Source organism: Grammomys surdaster, unplaced genomic scaffold (assembly GCF_004785775.1).
Source record: "Grammomys surdaster isolate TR1022 unplaced genomic scaffold, NIH_TR_1.0 174, whole genome shotgun sequence".
Classification (NCBI taxonomy): domain Eukaryota; kingdom Metazoa; phylum Chordata; class Mammalia; order Rodentia; family Muridae; genus Grammomys; species Grammomys surdaster.
This window is the reverse complement of record NW_021604622.1, coordinates 6,375,836-6,396,537: the sequence shown is the minus strand read 5'-3', so window position 1 is coordinate 6,396,537 and position 20,702 is coordinate 6,375,836. Positions and strand designations below refer to the sequence as shown.

The 20,702-nt window shown below is 42.4% G+C and overlaps 2 protein-coding genes across 2 annotated transcripts in view; both read right to left on the bottom strand.

Moving 5' to 3' along the window:
* Slc45a2 (solute carrier family 45 member 2) overlaps window positions 1–14,603 on the bottom strand; it is a 28,847-nt gene extending 14,244 nt beyond the window's left edge. Inside the window, exons 1-3 of the mRNA XM_028767693.1 lie at window positions 14,116–14,603; window positions 12,295–12,471; window positions 2,800–3,125 (exon numbers count right to left, since the gene is read on the bottom strand). Of these exons, the coding sequence (XP_028623526.1) occupies window positions 2,800–3,125; window positions 12,295–12,471; window positions 14,116–14,500 (888 nt within the window). The 5' untranslated portion in view covers window positions 14,501–14,603. The remainder of the gene's footprint in view (window positions 1–2,799; window positions 3,126–12,294; window positions 12,472–14,115) is intronic.
* Window positions 14,604–19,008: 4,405 nt separating this feature from the next.
* Window positions 19,009–20,702, bottom strand: part of Amacr (alpha-methylacyl-CoA racemase) — a 12,060-nt gene continuing 10,366 nt past the window's right edge. Inside the window, exon 5 of the mRNA XM_028767611.1 lies at window positions 19,009–19,775. Within this exon, the coding sequence (XP_028623444.1) occupies window positions 19,366–19,775 (410 nt within the window). The 3' untranslated portion in view covers window positions 19,009–19,365. The remainder of the gene's footprint in view (window positions 19,776–20,702) is intronic.

The following is a 20,702-nucleotide window of genomic DNA, read 5'->3' as shown; positions in this document are numbered from 1 at the left end:
GAGAGAGAGAGAGAGAGAGAGAGAGAGAGAGAGAGAGAGAGAGAGAGAGAGAGAGAGAGAACAAGCAGGTCTCTCAGAAATATCAACTGAACATGGCAGATCAAGTTATAATAAGGCTGGACAAGGCGAGCCAGTATGAGGAAAAGGATCCCAAGAGCAGGCAAGAGTCAGAGATAAACCAACTCCCACTGTTAGGAGTCTCACAAGAACACCAGGCTAACAACCATAACATATATGCAGAGGACCGAGCTCAGACTCATGCAGGCTCCATGTTGATACTTCAGTCTCTGTAATTCATTCCTAAGGAATACTCTCCGTTCTGTTCAATGGAGGAAACTGTGTATTCTGAAGCCGTTATGGTGTAAAGTGCAGTCCAAATCCCATGTGTCCTTGCTGATTTTCTCTGGGTAATCTGTCCACCCTTGCAAGTCTTGCTTCAGTGCCTGTGATCTCTACTGCAGTGTGTTCTGCCCCTTCAGATCTGTCAACAGTGGCTGCTACTGCTGATGGACGTTTGTAAGGTTTATCTTTCGGTGAATTGATCCTTTTATCAAATGCTCTACTACTAAGTCCTATCCTACGCCCTTGTTTTACAAATTTGACTGAAAATCTATTTTATATAAGAGTGGCCAAGATGGATGCCACCTTTCCCCCCCATACACACTAAGGGAATTTTGGGGGTTTTGTTCTGTCTTTACTCTATGGCATTGCTATTACCCTCTTCTCTGCCAGGAGCATTCTTCCCCAAATCTCCACTTCAAATTTTGACCATCATTCAATCCACCAGGCTGGGGTGACATTTTTTTAAGTCCTCAAAGCCTTGCTCTATTTGGTTAAGAACAATTTCTCCCTTTGCAAAATTGATCGTGAGTTTTGCTATGAGAAGCATTATCATCATAGAAATGTGCCATTTTGATCCCTTCTGGTGGATGCACGGATGAGTGACCATCTAAGTGCTATCTGTACATTAACCACCCATTCTTGACAATGGCTAAGCAAGATGTAAGGTTCTAGAACCAGCTCTTCCCATGAGACTTGGACTTACTGAGGGCCAGTTTGGCTGGAAAACCCCTCCAACCTGGCTGAAGCTCTTTGTACTGTAGTACAGGTGAGAGACAGAGATGCCCCACTTTGTCCCCATCCCTTCCTTCCCCAGGTGTTTGACCTTTATCTTGATAGGAGAATAATGCTTTCTACTTCTGCTTCTTCCTTTGTCTTTCAGGCTGCTTTACCCAGAGAATTTCTTGAATTCTACCCAAAACACCTGTCTTTTAGAAAATCTCAATGCAAACATTGCTGTTGTAGCATCTTCTATTCTGTGCCTGGTGCCTTGCTGTGATGGTATAAATGACTCATGCCCATTTATAATTTCCCAGGCAAAGGGACTGGGTTATAAATTCCTAGGAACAGGATCTGGACATTACTCAATGTAATGGTCTCAGAATCCCTAGTATAGTACCATGTACTTACCCAGTATCCAGAGCAGTTTGTTAAATGAATAATAATTTGTTTATATTAATAGCATGCATATATGCTTACATACTTAATTTAAAGTTCAAAAATCACCTTTCTTTCTTTATATTGGTTGTAAAATCCAATAATTGTGGTAAATTCGCTAAGCCAACAGGAAAAGCTTACCTCGGGAGAGCTGTGAAGTACTGGACCATTTATCAAACTTTAGAAAATAGATGACACTCCCTGTTTGTGTTTAGAGCACTCAGCATACTCGAAGACTCAAAAGAACACCTTACTATCCAGTGGGAACCATCCTGTGTGAGCTACATAGGAATTACATGCTATCCCTTGCTAGTGGACAACATTACTTTCTCATTTTACAGAAACATAGATGTCCAAGGTCATACATTTTAAAAGGTAGTAGCACCAGGATTTGACAAATGTCCAAATCTTTAGGCTGTTCTAAAGCCACCTTGTCAGTTATTCATTGAGTAAATAATGCAGGTCAGCCAAATATAAGACTTCTATGTGGATCGTTTGTACTATACCCCAAGAAATGGGTATTGAAGGGCAGAAGAGTGTGCATACTGGATCAGTGTAGACAGATTCATCTTTTTATTACGATGGAAAGGTTCTACACTCGTGCCTTGGAAGCACTTCCTGTCCCATGTGACTTTGAGCTTTCAAAATGCGACTAATGGAACTAATGGAGACTTCATTTCATTTCACTTTAGTTAACTGTAATTTAAGCAGTTCTGTGCAGTTAGTGGCTTCTATATTGGTCAACATAATTCTAACCTCTCCCCTGAACATTTCCTATGAACCTTGATCGTTTTCTCTGGCTGGTGGTTTGTTGTTATTGTTATTTTGTTTTGTTTTTATTTTAAGTTGAAGCCAATGAACCTTTTGCCCAGCGAACTGAAAACAGATTGAAAGAATTATCCAACCAAATGATGTTATTCAAATTCACATGCCTAATCCAGTCAATAACTCAATGGCATTGTCATTTGAAGGAACAAAGTTGTAGATTGTAATTCTTATCTAAGAGACTATTTTCTGCCGACAGAAGGTGGTCGGAGAGTTCTCACACGGTCTAACTGTTACAGTTGACATCACCTTTCCAAGTTTGATGCTCTGAAAGGAGTAAGAGGCGAGAAAACCACCGAGGCACAAGATTCTCATTCCAACAGCTAACGACTAAGGGAGGTTTTAAAGGTTCAAATAGACTTGACATAACTTCACATCAGATAATCAAATACGACAATTTTTCACAAAGAATAAAGTGACTAAACAAGAACACTTCCCCCATGTGCAGAACAATGAAAAATGAATTTGCATCTTTACCTGTCCAGAAGGCTTTTCGTTTTTCCCTTCCTGCACTGGCAGCTCTGTGTCTGCACCTCCGTTTCTAACCTTCTCAATAGAACCATATTCGTGTATCCCGTTGGCTGACAGTGAGGAGCCCTGAGGGTCCTGCTGTGAGGGAAGGTCTGTTACACCATCTCTGAGTGGGGCTTCAGGGATACTGCACAGATGCGTGATGAAGCACAAGGTGAGAACCAGGGCAGAGAAGAAGAACATGACCTGGAATTCGGTGCCCAGCAGCCTTCCCAGTTCTAGATGCACCCAGTCTATGGCACCCAAAATGTATCCAAGGGCACCCCCAAAACCTAGAAAGCAAAAGGGGAGAGAGAGAGAGAGAGAGAGAGGTATTAACATACTCCATCAGTCATGGTTGTTTCCCACCATGCACAGGCCTTTTCCTTCTATGGAAAAGCTCCCTGAGGAGAGCGGACACTGCCTGCTAATCATGAAGAGCCAGCACAGCAAGAGGCTCAGACAGTGTGGGTTCAAGTCCCAGCTCTGGCCTTCACCCTGTGTATCTATAACATACAAGTAACCTACCAGAAAGGTCATGATTTGGAAATGAAAAATGTTCAGTACAGCAGTGAACACACAGCAAGTACTTAGTAAATTACCAACTTGGCGATACTGCTGCCTTCCCAAACTGCAGTCTCTATACTTAAAAACAACAAAAACAAACAAACAAACAAACAAACAAAAAGCTCAATTTCTTGACCCATAGAAATCAATAGAAATCATAGAATCCATAGAAATCAATTTCCGGCAGCAATAAAAGAGAAGATTTTATTATCACCTATCCAGCATCAAGCTTCTTGAGAAGATAAAAAAAAATAGCTTGGGATGATCAAAGAACCTCGACATTTCTCTTCATCACTGTGGAAGAAGTTCTAGGCACATGTTTGTGCTTGATAGCTACAGAAATAAGAACAAAACTTTAAACATGATTTTTCCCCTAATTTTATTATCATCTTACGGGACTCTAAAGGGAAGGCTTCCTGGTTCTTGCTTTATGTGCATGGTATGAACATGGTGTCACTCGAGAGGCTCTGAGATGGGACTCATCAAAATTGGTTCCTCCCTCATTCTGACATTTGAAACATTGTTATTAGTGATCTGTTCTCTTGACTTCCTGCTTGAAATACAAACAGTCCTTCTATGAGTAAGGGCTTACACAACTTAGCAACAAAACTGAGTACTGTGACTCAGATACTAGTTCCAGTGCTGACATTGGTGATTTCGTAAAACCCAAAGGGCCCTGGAAGAAAACAGAGCTCCCACCTCTGATGATGGGCGATAGCTCCACTGACAACCTGCCCCACAAGCATGGGAATCAGAGGTCAGATCTCCAGCACCTACATGAAGCATCTGGTACAGAAGCATGAGACTACTCAGCGTGGGAAGGCAGACACCATGATACGTGCATGTTAAGGGACCCTGGCAGAGAAGCAGAAAGGTAAATAGCCACATGTGGAAAGAGTGAAGCATGTGGAAAGGTCCTGCTATAAGAACAACCTACTTCATTAAGACCTAGTAGAGCTTCCAAGGCTGGAAGCCTCCAAAGGTATTGCTTGTAGATTCAATAGAATATGTGCTTTAAGAAAACAGCTCTGTCTGAGTAGCAGAGCGTTCACAATGAGTGTACATGTGTTAGTCAACCATTTTGGCAGTGATGGCCCAGAATCTTGGCAGACTTTCTTGAGGTTGAAGAGTGAGAGGTTAGAAGTACATCTCCCACCTCTCAAGGGACTTCGAAAATCCAACTCTAGAAGGGGCCCCCATGAGGCAGTAAGACCTCCATGAAGGAATGGATATGCAGTAAATCCAACTCAGTTCCACTTGTCACATAGTGCCACAGTCAGACCTCAAGACAGTACTTTGAGGAAGTATGCTAATCATTCACAGTTGCTATAACCTATGGAGTTGCCACTGGTGACAACCATTAGTACATGAAGTAAATGCATGGACCACTGCAAATGGGAATGATTCGGGATGGAATTCCTGGGAGTCTTGTCTCATTTTTGGCTGCAGATCAACACAAAACTTCACTTTGTGTTTCTATTTAAAGACACTTTTACTATAGCCCATTGATACCTCAGCCTCCGTGGGCTTAGAAACACTGGACAACATTGCATCACTACACTCAAGGCCATTTTAGGTTCCTCTGGGATGAGGTCTCTAGCCTTGAAATGGTGATCCTCCTGCCTCTGCCTCTTCAGTGATGAAATAATAGTTCTGAAACACCACAGTTGCCTATTTTGGGGGTCAATCTAGGCAACAAACTCTCTAATATGGGGCACAAAAGTGTGAAGTACATGATAATCATTAAACTTGTAGTATATGAAAATTGAAACAAGGAGGAAGAATGTAATGTCTCCTTGTTTAAAGACACTTCTCCTACTATAATCTATTTATCAGGCTGGGAATTCTGCTGGCAATCTTCAAATGAGGTGACTCAAATGTTCATCCATTCCATAAAGGTCCTTGATGTAAATATTGGTATCACAAATGACATTCTGGAGTAGACAACTTTGTGTGTGTGGACTCCAAGAACAATAGGCGCTGACCGTTTCATCTTTCTGCTAGGATGCAAGGAAGGGCAGTTCTAGAGACTTTGAAGCTCAGAGCTGATCTCCCACCATCCCTGTGTGTGAATAAGAAGGCCAGCTGGGCTAGAGGAAGCTAAGAGTTCGTAGTCTGCGGGAGCCCTGTAAATAGAAGGAAAGATAATTGGTGCTGACTGTTCGACCTGACCACTAAGGCATGCTGGGACTATAAACGGCCTAGTAAATGCCAGTGTGGCCAGTTGTTGCTCAACCTACGTACTTTCCCTCCCAAACCTTTGCTTTTTATACCACTAAAGCTTGGATGCAGCCCCTGAAGGAGGGGGGGGGGGTTGTTCTAATCTGATGGAGCCCAAGCTCAGCTCACCTTGTCCTGTTGGAAAGCGCCTTAACATAGAAGCAATTAGACTAAGTTTGCCTTGGCAGATACCCATCTGTTTTAGGCCCAAAATTTCATCCAGTGTGGTCCTTTGCTGGATGTTTCCTGTGCTGCAGGCTAGAAATTGTGTGGTAAACCAGTGTCAAAATCATATTGTTCTTACTTAACCAAATACATGTAGATAAAGTGCAAAGTGTCTTTGTTCAAGAGTACATATGCACTGAGATTACAGGTTCTCTTCCTGATGGACGTTTCTAATTTGTGCTAACATGCTCAATCCACTAGACACCAACTGTAATTATCTCATCATTTTTATAGAACTGAGTTTCTCAATTCAAGCACGGAAAGTGGCTCACTAACCTAGTTCCGAAACTTTGTTTTCTGACAGGGCTCATAAAACCTGACTCCGGTTCCTTTTCTTGATTGAGGATTAGAGATGAGTGTATCTTCAGCTCATTAACCTGTCTGGTTCTTAAGCCATTTGTGACTACCTACAGTTCATTGTTCAAGTCTACATAACAAATATTTATAACTCTTAGGTGCTAGTGCACGTCCAAGGTGAACGATGCTCTTGCGCCTCCTAGTGGTGAGCAAGAAGAATGGAGATTATGTGCCGAGGGGAAAACCCTTTGAGCCATTGCGAATCTGCCTTGCTCTGTCGCTCCAGAGAACCATTCTGGAACCTTCCAGATTCTCCTGGAACCTAGTGGAGGTGAATCTTTCACCCTTTCTTCCCCCAAATGAAGAGTTCTGAGATGCACTTTACAGAGCTCAAGAACTATAGAGACAGAAAGTAGAAGCCAACTCCATAATACCTTGTTGGCCCATTTGGTAACATTTCCCTCCTTCGCCATGAAATTTCACCCCAAATAAACAGTTTGTCCAAATTCCTTCTGCTGAATGTTTACAGGAATCCAAATTCCAGATTCCTGGGGCTCAATATTAACAGGAATCTGAACTACAGCAGATACCACATCTTCAGTTAACTGTTGCCTTGTTGAATGTTACTCCTCCTCTACATCCAGTAGGGGGGCCTTGGGTTAGTCACTTTACCTCCCAGCAGTACAACCTAAGCAATGTGAAAACAGAGGATGTGAAAAGAGCATATCCAACACTCCGATGGTTCGTTCCTGAGCCCCTCCCACATTTATGCTCAAGGTGCTGGCTGCAGATCAGTGAGAAGGAGAGATATTCCTACCAGTGGGGATGAGGATGCAGACAAAAAAGAATAAATAAATAATATGAGGCTGTGTGTGTGTGAACACAGGCTCTGTGGTCAGAACAAGAAGGCAGAGGAAGTTGGTACCCAGACTTCCAAGACAGAAGAGATTATAGGAAAGCTCTCTTCTGGGAACATTGGGATGGGTGACAATGACAAGCAGGGAAAGGTAAGCAAAAAAAAAAAAAAATAGAGGTCTCACAGAGGAGAGCATAGAGTAGTCATTAGTAGAGGACAGGAGGGACAGAGGAAAGTTAGGCCACACAGTACAGTTAGATCCAAATAATTAAATCTAATGGTCTACAGCATTCCAGCTAACAACATTCTACTTTTTTGTGTGGCTTTGAGTAAGTAAGGGAGTTAGAAGGTTCTCAATACATTGAAGCAACCATCGTGAACACGGGGGATGCTAACAGGCCAGATCTGTCACTGTACACTGTACACATGCACTGAAGGCTTCATCACACTGAACGCTGTAAGGACAGACAGTACATGCTGACTAAGAAACTAAAATAATTTAAGTGATGGGGAGGGGCTGTCCTTGCTTTCTGCTCTGGCTTGTCCTTTCTAAGGTGCCTGAGGGGGGGAGATGTGAAAGTGTCTCACAGGCACAAACTTCAAAAGGGAGCCAGTTGATGAAACAAAGTCGTTCATCCAACAATTATTCTCAAGTAGAAAAATGTTTAAATAACCCCAAACATGAAAGGTGGTTCTTTTGTACTGAATTTAAAAAGTTTGGTTAAAGGAGTTGTGTCTGAAATTCTATTTTTAACTCTCTTCTTAGTCTTTAATTATTTGCCAAACAGAGTATTTTCAGTTTTTACATTAGCATTTTTGGGGCATGCTTTGAAGCACTTTTCTGAAGTTAAAAGACACCAAGCCTGATGCGTTCCTCCCTCTTCCTCTGAAGGAATGCAGTTTCTCCCTGAAGCATTCATTACAGATACAACTTTCACTGATGGATCAATAGAGAAAGCAAGTGAGCACGCAAATCTTCCATTTGACCCTTCACACACATCTTCATTCTGTCCATGGAGCCTTTGCCAGTTTGTTTACAATTAACGTCATAGATCCCAGGTCTGGAGGAAAACCAACTTCAGACATCCTGAGTCTGCACTGCAGCCAAGGGGAGGCAGAATTTCCCAAGGTGCCTGATACAAGTTTGCAACCCACAGATACTTTGTACTGGCATTCAACTTAGCACAGATATACTGGGTTAGGAACTCTCCACATAAATAAGACACTTCCTACCAGTAAGCATGGATTTGTTGGCTCACTGGGTTCTATGGCCTCGGATGATCTCTATACTGATAGCTTTGTATATTGAGAGGCTACAAGTATGTTTACCAAATCCATCATGGCTTCTGCTAACCCAGGGCTGGAGAGATGACAGTTTTAATGGAAGAGACAAAAGGTGGAATAAAATTGTTCACCAGAAGCCAGTAGAAAAATTTCTTTAGCACATAAATATACACACAGACACAAAGAAGCAGGCTGGAAAATATTCATAATGAACTCTTCGACACATTTTGCAAAGCATTTAGAACTGATGGTCTAAACAGTTTGGAAACAAATGAAAAGAACTTCGATTTCCTGGGATGGCTAGATTGCCTGTGTGAATGTTATGTTTATGGCAAACCAAATGATCCCTGATATTGAATATGCCTTTATCAGAAAATGCTTGCTTTGAGTAGAATACTGGAGTCATCTGTTTTATTCAAAGACAGAGCAGAGTGTTAAGGCATTGCTTCTGTCTGTCTCTGTCGATCTGTCTGTCTGTCTCTCTCTCTTACACACATACACACACACACACACACACACACACACACATATACACACACACTGTATGTGCTGCTTTACATATACAGAATAGGACATGCCACATTTTATGAATGGTCCTTTAACATGATTGTTATAAACAATGCAGAGTGCCATCATCAAGTACTCAGAGACTTTAGAACCAAAGCTGTAAACTGGGTGGAACGCTGGTCTACTGCCCTAGAAGAGGAGGACTTTGAGCTTGCTCTTCTACTGGGGAATGGACTTGCTTGAAGCTGTCCACAGTGATCTCTCACAAAGCCAAACACAAACACTGGAGACACTGCCTGACATCCAGAGTTTGGTCCTTATATTGAGACAAAACAAAGGAAAACAAAGAAACAAATGTTTCTTTAAAGTCAATACACATGGTTGTATTTTATTTGAGTATCGGCTTTCTCCTATTTAGTAATAAATGTCCCTTCTCCCTTAGTACCGGATCCCAATTGGCTCGAGGGAAGTAAACACTCCCATCCCTAAAAATGAAAAACTAAACAAATCTTCACTTTCCAACCTACTGGGTGTTCTAATTATGCACAACAAGAAATAAATAAGTGTCTGTGGGGAGTAGAAAGCTTTCCTCATTTAAAAAAGATGGTATCACTTCCCCTTCTCTCTTCCCTGACTCTACTCTCCATCCCCTCTGTCTTAAAAGAAACATGCTGGAACTATGACAACCATCATGTATCCAAGAGACAACCCACCAACAAAGTAACCAAATAAAAGTTAAGTTACTGCTGGCATGGACCGCTGACCAAACGCCAGCATGTGTTCTCTCTCCTAAATTCTTGTTTAAGAAGAATAAAGCAATATAGGGGTTTGAGCCCCTGTCGTGTGAGCATTGTTATGCTCACCCCCTTTCCTAGGCTATCCAGGCCTTACGCACCTGCCACACACAGGAGGACAAAACGGGAAGAATCAGGATGTGGATAAAACAGAGGGATGCTAGTGGGATTGCAACTAAGTAGCAAACTAATATGCACACAATGCTGTTCACCTCTGTATCACATCTCTCTCAGCTTCTCACTCATTAGTTCACACACGCAATTTCTACCAAGAGCTCCTTCTTTCATGAAATGTATGGTAAAAATGGGGTGGTTAGAAACATTCTAAAATAGGAGGCAGAAATTTTGCAAAGACCAAGAAAGATTATATGGAAATTGCCCCTTGAGAACAAACTGAGCTTTTAAGTCGAGAAGTACTAGAGAGTTTCCTCATAGGTAGGCTGAACTTTTCCCTGTCACCAACTGCCCTTCCCATCAAAACCAGGGGCGGCAGGTATTTTAGAAGGATACAGGATGGCAGATGTCTGCAAGTCAGGAAGAGAGGCTTTCTCAGAACCCACCTCTATCAACACCTTGACCTTGGATTGCTGTCCTCCATGACCGTGACGATTACCGTTCCGCTAATGAAGCCAGCCAGGCAGAGGCAGTCCTGTGCAGACCAGGCTGACCAGAGAACCCCCCCAGGGGCTGTGCACTGACCAGTGTGGGAATGGTGATGAGCAGCCCACCTCTCCCTGCTCAAGAAATCCACTCGATACGCTTTTGTGCTTTGATTATTTTGTGAATTGAGTCCTAGGCTAAGTTAGAAATTAGGTCAAATTGGAATTTGGAAAAGAGTTTAGGACTGTCTCCTTAAGAGAACGGTGGGGATTTCAGAGTATTTTTGATTTCCAGTGGGACATTCTGAGTGAAATTAGACCTTGAATCCAGAGAAGGAAAGTGGGAGGATCTGGGATGAGTTAAGGAAGGGAAATAAATATGATAAAAAATATAGTGTTTGGAATTCTCAAAGAATAAATTAAGGCATCGTTAAAATTAAAAATAGAAGGAAAGGGCAGTTTCCCTCTTGCATTGCATTAGGATTTATTCTGAGCATCTGCAATGTGACTGTCCATGGTGAAAGATCCAGAAGACAAGTGAATGAAACCGCCCGGAGGTCTGCACTGGAAACGTAGTGGGAGTTATTTGGAGCACAGAGAATGTGGAGAAATAATGGGAGCTAAAGCCTCAGGTGTGGGGTGAACACAGCCTGTTGGGTTAGTGGGGTGAGAAGGCTCAGTGATTAAGAGTGTTTGTTTCACTTAATGATAAAGATAGCCTGATACAGCTGTCTCCTTAGAAGTCTGCCAGAGCCTGACATATACAGAGGCGGATGCTCACAGCTAACCATTGAACTGATCATGGGGTTTCCAATGGAGGAGTTAGAGAGAAGACTGAAGAAGCTGAAGGGGTTTGCAGCCCCATGAGGAGAGCAACAAAACCAACCAACCAGAGCTCCCAGGGTCTAAACCACCAGCCTGGGAGCACATAGGGAGGGACCCATGGCTCCAGCTGAATAGGTAGGGGAGGATGGCCTTGTTGGACATGGGTTGGAGAGAAAGTCCTTGGTCTCATGAAGGTTGGGTGCCCCAGTGTGGGGAATTCAAAGGCATGGAGGTGGGAGTGGGGAGGTGGGTAGGGGCACAACCTCATAAAAGCAGGAGGAGGGGGGATGGGATGGGGGGTTCTGGGTAGGAGAGGAATGAGGAAAGGAGATAACATCTGAAATGTAAATAAAATATCCAATTTAAAAAAAAAAGAAAGAAAAAAAAAAGACAGCCAAAGGTCCCTTAGTCTTATATTTAGACCAGTGGTTCTCAGCCTTCCTAATGCTGGGACCCTTTAATACAATTCCTCATGTTGTGGTGACTCTCAACCATAAAATTATTTTTGTTGCTATTTCTTAACTATAATGTTGCTACTGTTATGAACAGCATGAATATAATATAAATATCTGATATGCGGGATATCTGATATGTTACTCCTGGCGTGCTACCTACCAAGCACTGCTTAGGAAACAGACCAGTGGCAAAGAACGGAGGCTGACAATAGCCCCCTAGAAATTGAAAGACCCCTCAGTGCCCACCCAACATGGAGATTTATAAGTGAGCAGGTTGATTTCTCTCTATACTGAAGAACTCTGGAAGATGGTGGAGTTTCGTTTGCTTGCTTTAATTCTAGTTTTGGTTTCAAGCATATCTCTTAAGGATACCTGCCACATCCTCTCCGGTCCTTATCAAATAAAATGCAAATTCCTGGGCCCCACCTGAAATGGACTGAATTGGCATAAGGAGAGGAAAGACCCAGAAACTCTCGTTTTCAACACATCCCCAGTAAGGCTGGGGCTGCATGACAGATGAATGCCCGAGGCTCATTGCTTTAAAGAGAATGTTCAGTGCACAGGGCTCCTTTCTGCTTCAGAAGGACACACTTTGGCAGTGTTCTGAAGAAGCCTCTTATGTAAACTTCCCTTTCAGGAACTCTGCAGCCCCAGTCATGAGCTTGCTTTGTTCAGAGACATGAACGGAGGATGGACCAGAGCGCGTGACAACCACTTCCTATCAACTGATCCTTTCATTCAAAAGGTTCTAAGTGCAGAGACACTGGATGCTTCCGCTGATATCTCTCCCTGTCTGCAAAGCTGATGGAGAGGCTTTCTGGAATATTCCCTACCTGTGAAGAGGGCATGGTAGTGGAGACCCTTCTCCTTGTCCTGGTGGGAGCAGACATCAAATAAGTAGGCTTTGATGGGCCCGTCAATGAAGTCAGCAGAAAAATCGAAGAGAACTACGCCTATCATGGTGATGCTTATGGCCCAAACCAGCTTCTGCCTCGGGTTAGCAACCAAAGCTAAAAGAAAAACAAACGTAGATCTTCTGAATCAAGTTTAAAACAACCCATATATTTTTATTTCACTTAAACTCTCATCAAATCACTTCATTTTGGTTTTGTAGGTTGGATTTTACATCTAAAAATGGCTTTTCCCCCCCCCCATGTTTAAGAAAGTAGCAATTGGATGCCTAGGAAAGACAAATACATAGGCAGAAAGTAAGTTAGTGATTTCCTAGTTCCTGGTACATAGGAGAAAATGGGGAGTGACTTCCAGTGGTAGAGACTTTCTTTGGGGAGGAGTATGAAAATATTCTAGAAAATAGAGTGGTATCGGTTGTTCAATCTTGGGGACTGTTCTAAAGAGCACCAGGTTACACATTTTATCAGAATCATCTGGGATTTTAATGACACCTCTTTAAATTAAAAACAATAACAATATGGAATAAGCAGAATAAAATTCTTCGAATCCCAGCTCCGGTGACGGCTACTCTCTAAGGCATCCCTTTACCCATGTGCAGACCCACAGTTGTACAGAATTACTCAAACACGGGGGTCTTTAAACTCTAGAGTATCTGACTGCCATCCTAACTGTTCTGTCAAAATACAGATTGCTGGCCCCATTTCTGAGGACTCTGATGTGGCCGGCTTGGGGAGTAAGTATGAGAGTTTGTAGCTCTGTCGTCCTTTGTTACACACTTTTGAATGACCCAGACAAACAAAAACCATGTCTATCTCCAACCAACCCTCTCCAGTCCCTTTGGTTTATCACTGTAGAACTTTTAACACTAACATCCATGGTAAGATCCATTCTATCTGCATGCTCTGTCCACCTACCTAATCTGTCAAGAATGATAAAGTTGTTTCCCTGGCTTATAGTTTGCTTTGTTAACCTAAGAGTGGTGTGTAAGATATGAACATATTTGAAACATTCCAGTATTAAAGTAAGTGTAAACATAAACCTATAGTCTCTTTCTTACCTTCAGTACTTATATTTACTATTCATATCTTACATTTTCATACTGTACATCTTCCTAAATATAGACAAATGGTTCCTGTTTGTATCATACTCATTCATTCTACTGCCATATAAGTGGTCTTAAAATATGTGCCCCCTCGTGATCTCTATTCCAGTGTACTGTCACCAACTACTTAGACGTTATTACCTGATTTGCAGCTAGAAATATTGCTTTAACACCAAATTTGTTGCCCAGAATTTGCAACGCAAAAATGCTCCAAGGGCTGACAGGCCTGCGCCCTGCACCAATTAAAATGTTAAGCACCAGAATTAAGCCTTATTTGTACACAGCAGGTGGTTTGTTACAAAGGCTTATAGCTGGATAGTTTAACAAAGTCTTCCATGAGGCGTAATAGGCTCAAAAGTCCTTCAACTGATAAATAAAAATAATTTTTAATAATATAATTTGATGAAACAGATATAAGTTCAATCCCATTTAAAAACCTTGCAATAATAAAAGACAGTGCCGTGATGATTCTGGAGGTCAAAGCCCCTCAACCACAGGTTTGGGGTCATTCAAAGGTGGGAGGGAGGTCACTGCACGCTGAGGGAGATCATTAGCTCTAGCCATTTTCCATTAGGCATTAAAAACTACTGATGACATTTTAACCCAGCAGTTAACTACTGGGTCTGTGCGATCCACTTACCTGATACAACAGCATCTCCATTGAGGTACAGAGTCATTCCTAAGAGCATCATGATGCCGAGAGTCAGGATGTAGGGTCTCCGGCGACCCCACCTGGCCCTGCAGTGATCACTGGCTGATCCCACCACAGGCTGTAGCAGGAATCCCAAGATGGGGCTGAGGAGCCACACCATGCTGTACAGACTCTTAGGCAGGCCCACGCTGAGCAGAACCGGAGTCACATAAGCTGCTTCCACCGCGTAGCAAAACTCTCGGCCGAACATGGCCATGCTGTGCATGACGAGTCTCCCTGTGGATCTCTTGGGTTGCTCCGCAGAGCCAAAGGGGCAATCCTCAGCTAAGGATTGATAAGCATGTGTGTCAGTCGGCCCATCGCTTCCACTCATGACCACAGAGAGAATAACCTTCCTGCGTGGTCCTAAGATTTGTGCTCCAAACCGGGTCTGACATGGAGCCTGCCTGAGCAACCAACAGAGATGGGCAGGCTGGAGGAGGGGCTGAAATTCTTTCATGCCTCCAAGATCACAAGTTATGATGAGAGGCAAAGGGGGCGTTGGCACTTGGAAGCATGACAGAGATTAGCTGTTGTGAGCCCTCTGGGTCTTTAGAATGCGTGTGTTTTTTAAAGATATTTCTTCACACAGAATCAATCTCTCTCTCTCTCTCTCTCTCTCTCTCTCTCTCTCTCTCTCTCTCTCTCCCCACATACACACACATGCACCCGTGTGTGCACGTATACACACACATACACAATTGTACACCTCTTAGTTTCATAGTTTTAAAATCATAAAGTTTCCTTATACAGAGACTAAATAAAATGTAAATAATCAAATAATTTCTATAAACTTCTTTCTAAGGATCTGGATATTCTGTTTTCCTGGATTCACATTTTCTACCCAGAGCTTAAAAGACAAATTAACTAGAGTTAAAACTGGGGGTGGGGGGGAGCAACCTTTACCCCAATCATTAGCTGCCACATAACTCCGTGAACTTTTCTCTTGCTGCACTTGGTGCATTTTCTGTATTTTTATATCCTTTGTTAATCTGTCTTGCTCTTCAGGGTAAATATCAGGTCGATTTTGGTCATTATGGCATCCCCAGCATCTGGTCTGCCACCTCTTAGGTCCCCCTAAAATATTTACTAACAAATAGAAGTTGAATGAATAGAGTTAATACAGTCTGTTTTGTACCAGTCATTGCCTACTTTGCTTGGCCCTGTGGGACTACATTTCCCAGGCTTCCTTGCTCCCTGACTTCTAGGCATATTTGGGCAACAGGAAACTTAGGGGAAAAGTCAGGAGTGGGGGGAAAAATGAGTATGTCCCTATTTTCTTCATCCAATATTTTTGGCATTGACTGATTTTCTACTGTGATCCCACGTCTATTAGCCACACTGAACTGCTGGGTCTCCTTAACTCTCCATAGTTATTGTTCCTACAGACCTGGGTGTCGTCCTGGCTCCTTGATTCTTGATTCTGCTCATATCTGGATGGCCTCACTATGTTACTATATTACCCATAATAAATATAGTGACATGGAAACTTTGTTACTATGTTACTAATTACTATATTGCTAATCTTACTATATTACATTGATTTTTATCATCAATGCATTCTTCTAATTAAATTTTCTCTGTTTTAAAGACTTCAAGTGAGTCACATTTTCCTTACTGGACCTGGCAGGGAATATCTTTTAGAAAAAAAATGCCTCTAAAATTAGTTCAGGAATAAGGGATGATGGCAGAACCGTAAAGTTTAAATTCTCGGTGTGCCTCGTCTTTGCTCTTCCCTAGGCAGATCCTAATTTGATGTTTCTCAAACTGTGTATCAAGGCACCCGAATATTACACACAACTCCCTTGCATATTTAAACTCAGAATATTTAAATTTTGAAATCAACTCAACTGTGAAAGAACATGTTGGCAGCAAATTTGCGCCATTTCAAGCTTTCATGGTAAGACTGCACTATATAAAAATTTCATTTTTGTGAAGCTGGGTTTCCAGGTTTCTTAAACTCACTGTGAAGGAGGAGGAGGAAGAGGAGGGAGAGGAGAAACAGGAGGAAGAGGAGGAAGAGGAAGAGGAGGAAGAAGAGGAGGAGGAGGAAGAGGAGGAGGAGGAAGAGGAGGAAGAGGAAGAGGAGGAGGAGGAGGAAGAGGAGGAGGAGGAAGAGGAGGAGGAGGAAGCATGTTCAGTGGAAAATCAACAAGAAGCAGAAGATGAAGGAAAAACTGTGTAGTCTGATCCCCAGGCAGGGAAAGCTATGTAGTAACAGACACACGTATCCATTTAGTAATTAACTACTTTACAATAAAGAGAAATTAGAAGTTTTTCCTTCTATCTACGCATATCACGATTTTCAAACAGTTAATGAGTTCCTAGGGTAGGATGTTAATATTTCTTCCACCTAACTATTTAGCGCTAGAATGATAAGGGTGTGTTTGCTGTCTAGTCAAGGGGTATCACAAAGAGTTCTGGGATACTATGAAGTGAGCTTTTGCATCTGTTTTTTGTCATCTGCAAAATGAGGAAACTGCTCTACTGTCTCACTTGGGCTGTGGAAGAGTTACCAGCACACTGTATGAGGGCTCCTATTATCTGCCCCCCACCCCAACATCCATTCTTCATCTTGAGGGAACTTGGGGTAGATTCTGGAACTGCGTCCCTCTCACACCTGAGTGTGTCAGGAAGCTGAGACCATGGCAGTTCTAAAGACTGGCCAGTGTTATCTAAGGATTATATTCCTGTCTCTGCCGAACATTAGTGTCAGAATGGCAGTGATTGCATTCAGTCCACAGACACAGGACAAGATTGATTCGGGGTTCCTGAGACCTGCTCTTCAAGGTTGTCAGCACCAGACTACGGAGGTCTAGGCATAGAGGGTGCAAAGCTCGAAGAATGGAAAATTGCAGGGAAATGGGGCTGGAAGGATTCCATGCAACCAATCCTAAAACTCCTGGACTCCTGTTCCCCTGGACTCTGTTGTCATCAAAGCATACCCATTATTTTTTAAAAAGCATTTCTTGAAGCTGAAGGCATCCTGATTTGTGCAGGGGAAGAATTTTGTCATTTTGTAAATGATAAAATGCAATGGCATTGTTACTGAAGCCTGGAGTGAACCTGGAAAACACGGACACAGAGAAGTGGTCTGGATGTACCTATCACCTGTTTCATGTGATCTGTCCTTATCAGTTGTAGTATCTCATCAATTCCCATATAGCCCCATTAACAGGGTGAAAATATAAAGTGAATAATACATTCTGGAATATAATTTCTCTATCCCTAAGTTTCCCTGTCTTCAGTCACCTGCTTCTTCTCCATCCCTCTCAAGGCTTTTTCTTTTCAGATCACGGTCCTACAGATTCTGGGTTTGCCAACTCCATAGTGTTTTTTAACTAGATATAAATATTAGAACCATTATCCCCAAAGCTCATGGCTTAATTAAGAATTTGTAAGCCATAACAAAAAGCAATTCCTACCCGTGGGTAGATAAACAAAGTCCAATGGGTACATGGCAAGGGTCCTAACAGAAAGAATGGACAATTTCTGAGCTTTTACAGTATGTCAGGCATCCCAAAGTATTGAACTAGATGTCATATGGGAGACTGAAATTTGAACACATGACTTTTCTGACATCACAGTTCGTATTCACTGTACAAAACTGTCCGAGGGGTGAGAAAGGCAGGAAGTTTTGACAGAGAAGGCTGCATTTGAGCCAGTGTGAGTTGACTAGCCAAGTGGCAGGGACAAAGGAAAATGATGCATCCCATGGAAGGAATAGAAGCAAGAGGTACCGCAGCATACAGACATTTCAGGTGGCCGATAGAGAGGGCTGTAGAGCAGAAGTTGAGGATGGGATTGTTGACCTCAGAAGTTTCATTGTTATTTATTAGTGTTAAGATTGTGTTTTATCCTATAGGAGAAAAAAAAGCACTATTGCAAAATTTTGCAGGGCTAGAAAGGCTAGTCTTGCATCAAAAAATCTACCAGAAAGGTAACATGACAGACATAAAAGCAAAGCAATGGTATTAGAGGTGAAGAAAACCAGAAGTGAAGACAAACTGTTGGGAGGGAGACGAGCTGGGGCGGGTGTTGGAGAGGAGGAATGAGGGGGTACATATGATCAAGATACATTGTATATACAAATAACAACTTCAAAGAATAAATACGTTTTTAAAAGAAATGGAGCACCTGTGAAAGAGTTAGGAAGCCATTAAGAGATGAGGAATTTGGTTGCTATGGAAATGTGAACTCCAGCACTGGGCAGGGAAAACCATGAACCTGTGACCCGAGGCCAAGTCTGACAAAGCCATTAGCATCTTTTGAAGCTGTAAAGAGATTTCCAAAGATGAGATGCTCACTTAGCACCTGGAGCTCAGCTCAGCTGTCAGTCATGGCTGCCACTGGTGTGCAGCTCAGTGCAATGTCTTCCGGGTACTGCTTGTTCTCCTTATTGGCTACAGAATACCTCCTTACTTACTTGTTTACTTAAAGTTACTTCTCATTGTGATTTTCGAGAGGAAGAGCAGGACTTCTACGGGCAAATGGAGACATAATCAGGACAGAGGCAGACACGGGTCGGGGGAGCTTAGCAGGTTTGCACTGGATACAGGATGGTCAGCTGAGGAAAAGGCTTGCTGTCAGGTGATGGAGAAGGGACCACCAGGCTCCTCCCCCACAGCAGCCCAGTGACCTGAAGTAGGGTTTTATAAAGAAAACCTCCAGACCATTCACTAACATTGGAGTTCAAATACAAGCGGTGAATAAAAGGTTTGGCTGTTTTTTTTAAGGGGTATGCATTTTGTTACCCAATATTTCAGTGCATTAGAAAGTGTTATTTAAATGGCATCTACAGGGCTTTCTAGAAAGCTTTTACAACTTAAAAGCACTTTTCACTTCAAGGAGGAAATAAAAAGCTTTATTTATGAAAGTTACATTAGCTCATTTAAAATAGTATAAGAGTTGTATTTATAAAAGGGTTTTAATCAATGAATATACTTCAGCAAGTGAACTGAAAGGCAGAAAACTGCCACAAGTTAATATCAGTGCACACACAAAACCATCCTCAATCAGAGGCTCTGATAAGCAGTCTGAGAGTGCAATCATTACCCTGCAATCAGTCCTTCGTTGTGTCTTGATTGGAATATTTGGATTACTTCATTACTGCGCACCAACATTCCCCCACACACAATTGTGGGCATCCTTCTCCAGTACAGACACAGCCTTCAGGTTCGCTTGAGCCGTGAGCCTGAGTCAGAGGTTGGCTGTTAGCTTATTACTTTCAATGATTCTCTCCGACTGCAGCTGACGGATCTCCTCCTGACTGAATCCATATTCCCTAAGCACCTCTACAGTGTGCTCTCCTACAGAAGGGTCCCTTTTGGTAGAAGGGATGGCGGGGGTTCTGGAAAGTTGAGGTGCAGGACGGGGGCTTGTATGGTGCTCCTCATCAGTGATGAAGGAGGCCCGTTCCTGGTTGTGCTGGTGATGGGAGGCCTCCTCAAGTGTCAGCACTGGGGTCACACACGCATCTGTTCCATCAAAGATCCGGCACCACTCTGCCTTAGTCTTCTTTGCAAACACATCTGCAAATTTCTTCTTCATTTCTGGCCAATCTGCTATGCTCATCTGGCTGGGGAGTTCCTCAGACTTGAGTCCTAGTCCTAAGAGGGAAATGTAATCGCTTAGTTATTATTCTCCAAGGGACTAGCTACAATTAATGAGGAGCCCAGTATGCCAAACTCTTATCAGAGCTTCTGTATCAAATGAGTGGCAAGAAAAACATTCATCAGTTTGAAGTTGGGACCAATAGCAGCAGTGACACAGCTCAAAGCCAGCTTGTCACTGTCAAGAGCTTTTTACTAACATTTCAGGAAATGGGGTCTCTTTTCAGTGATCTAGTTTCCAGAAATTGGTTTATTTTCTAAGAAGGCTTTCAAAAAGAAATTTCCTCAGGATGCCATTGTCTGTCTAGTCAATCTAACATAACTCCACATTTTATATAACATTCCAAACACTGTAAAAATAACATTTTTAATTTGACACATGACTTATCACCATTGTCAAGAATGAAGCCTCAGGATAGATGACACACAGGACTATAACCCTCTAAATAATGTTCCTTTCTCTTGGAATAACTGGCAGATTATTCCAGGGTCTTCGAACATGCCTTGGCAAATTAAGAGCTCAAAGGTCCTTTGAAGTAGCCAATGTCTAGGTGAAGACTTTAAGGCTTCACATTGGTGTGGAAGTTTGTCAGATAGCTATGATTTCTCAGTGTCAGTGTTCAACGAATTATATGAAATATTCAACAGCTTGTTAAAAAAAAAGCTATGGGTTAGAGGATTTTCCCAACTATAGTCTAATATAAATGTTCAAGGCTTATTAAGCTATGCTGTTCAGCAGACATATCAGATGAGTTCTCAGTGAGTAATTGAAAATTTTCATTTTCAACTGTTTGTGGGTTTATCTAGATATAATAGTGTCCCACATCTGTGTGTATTCAAAAGGCCACATTATAGGGATTGGTAAAAAAAAAATCTCCTCTCTCTCTCTCTCTCTCTCTCTCTCTCTCTCTCTCTCTCTCTCTC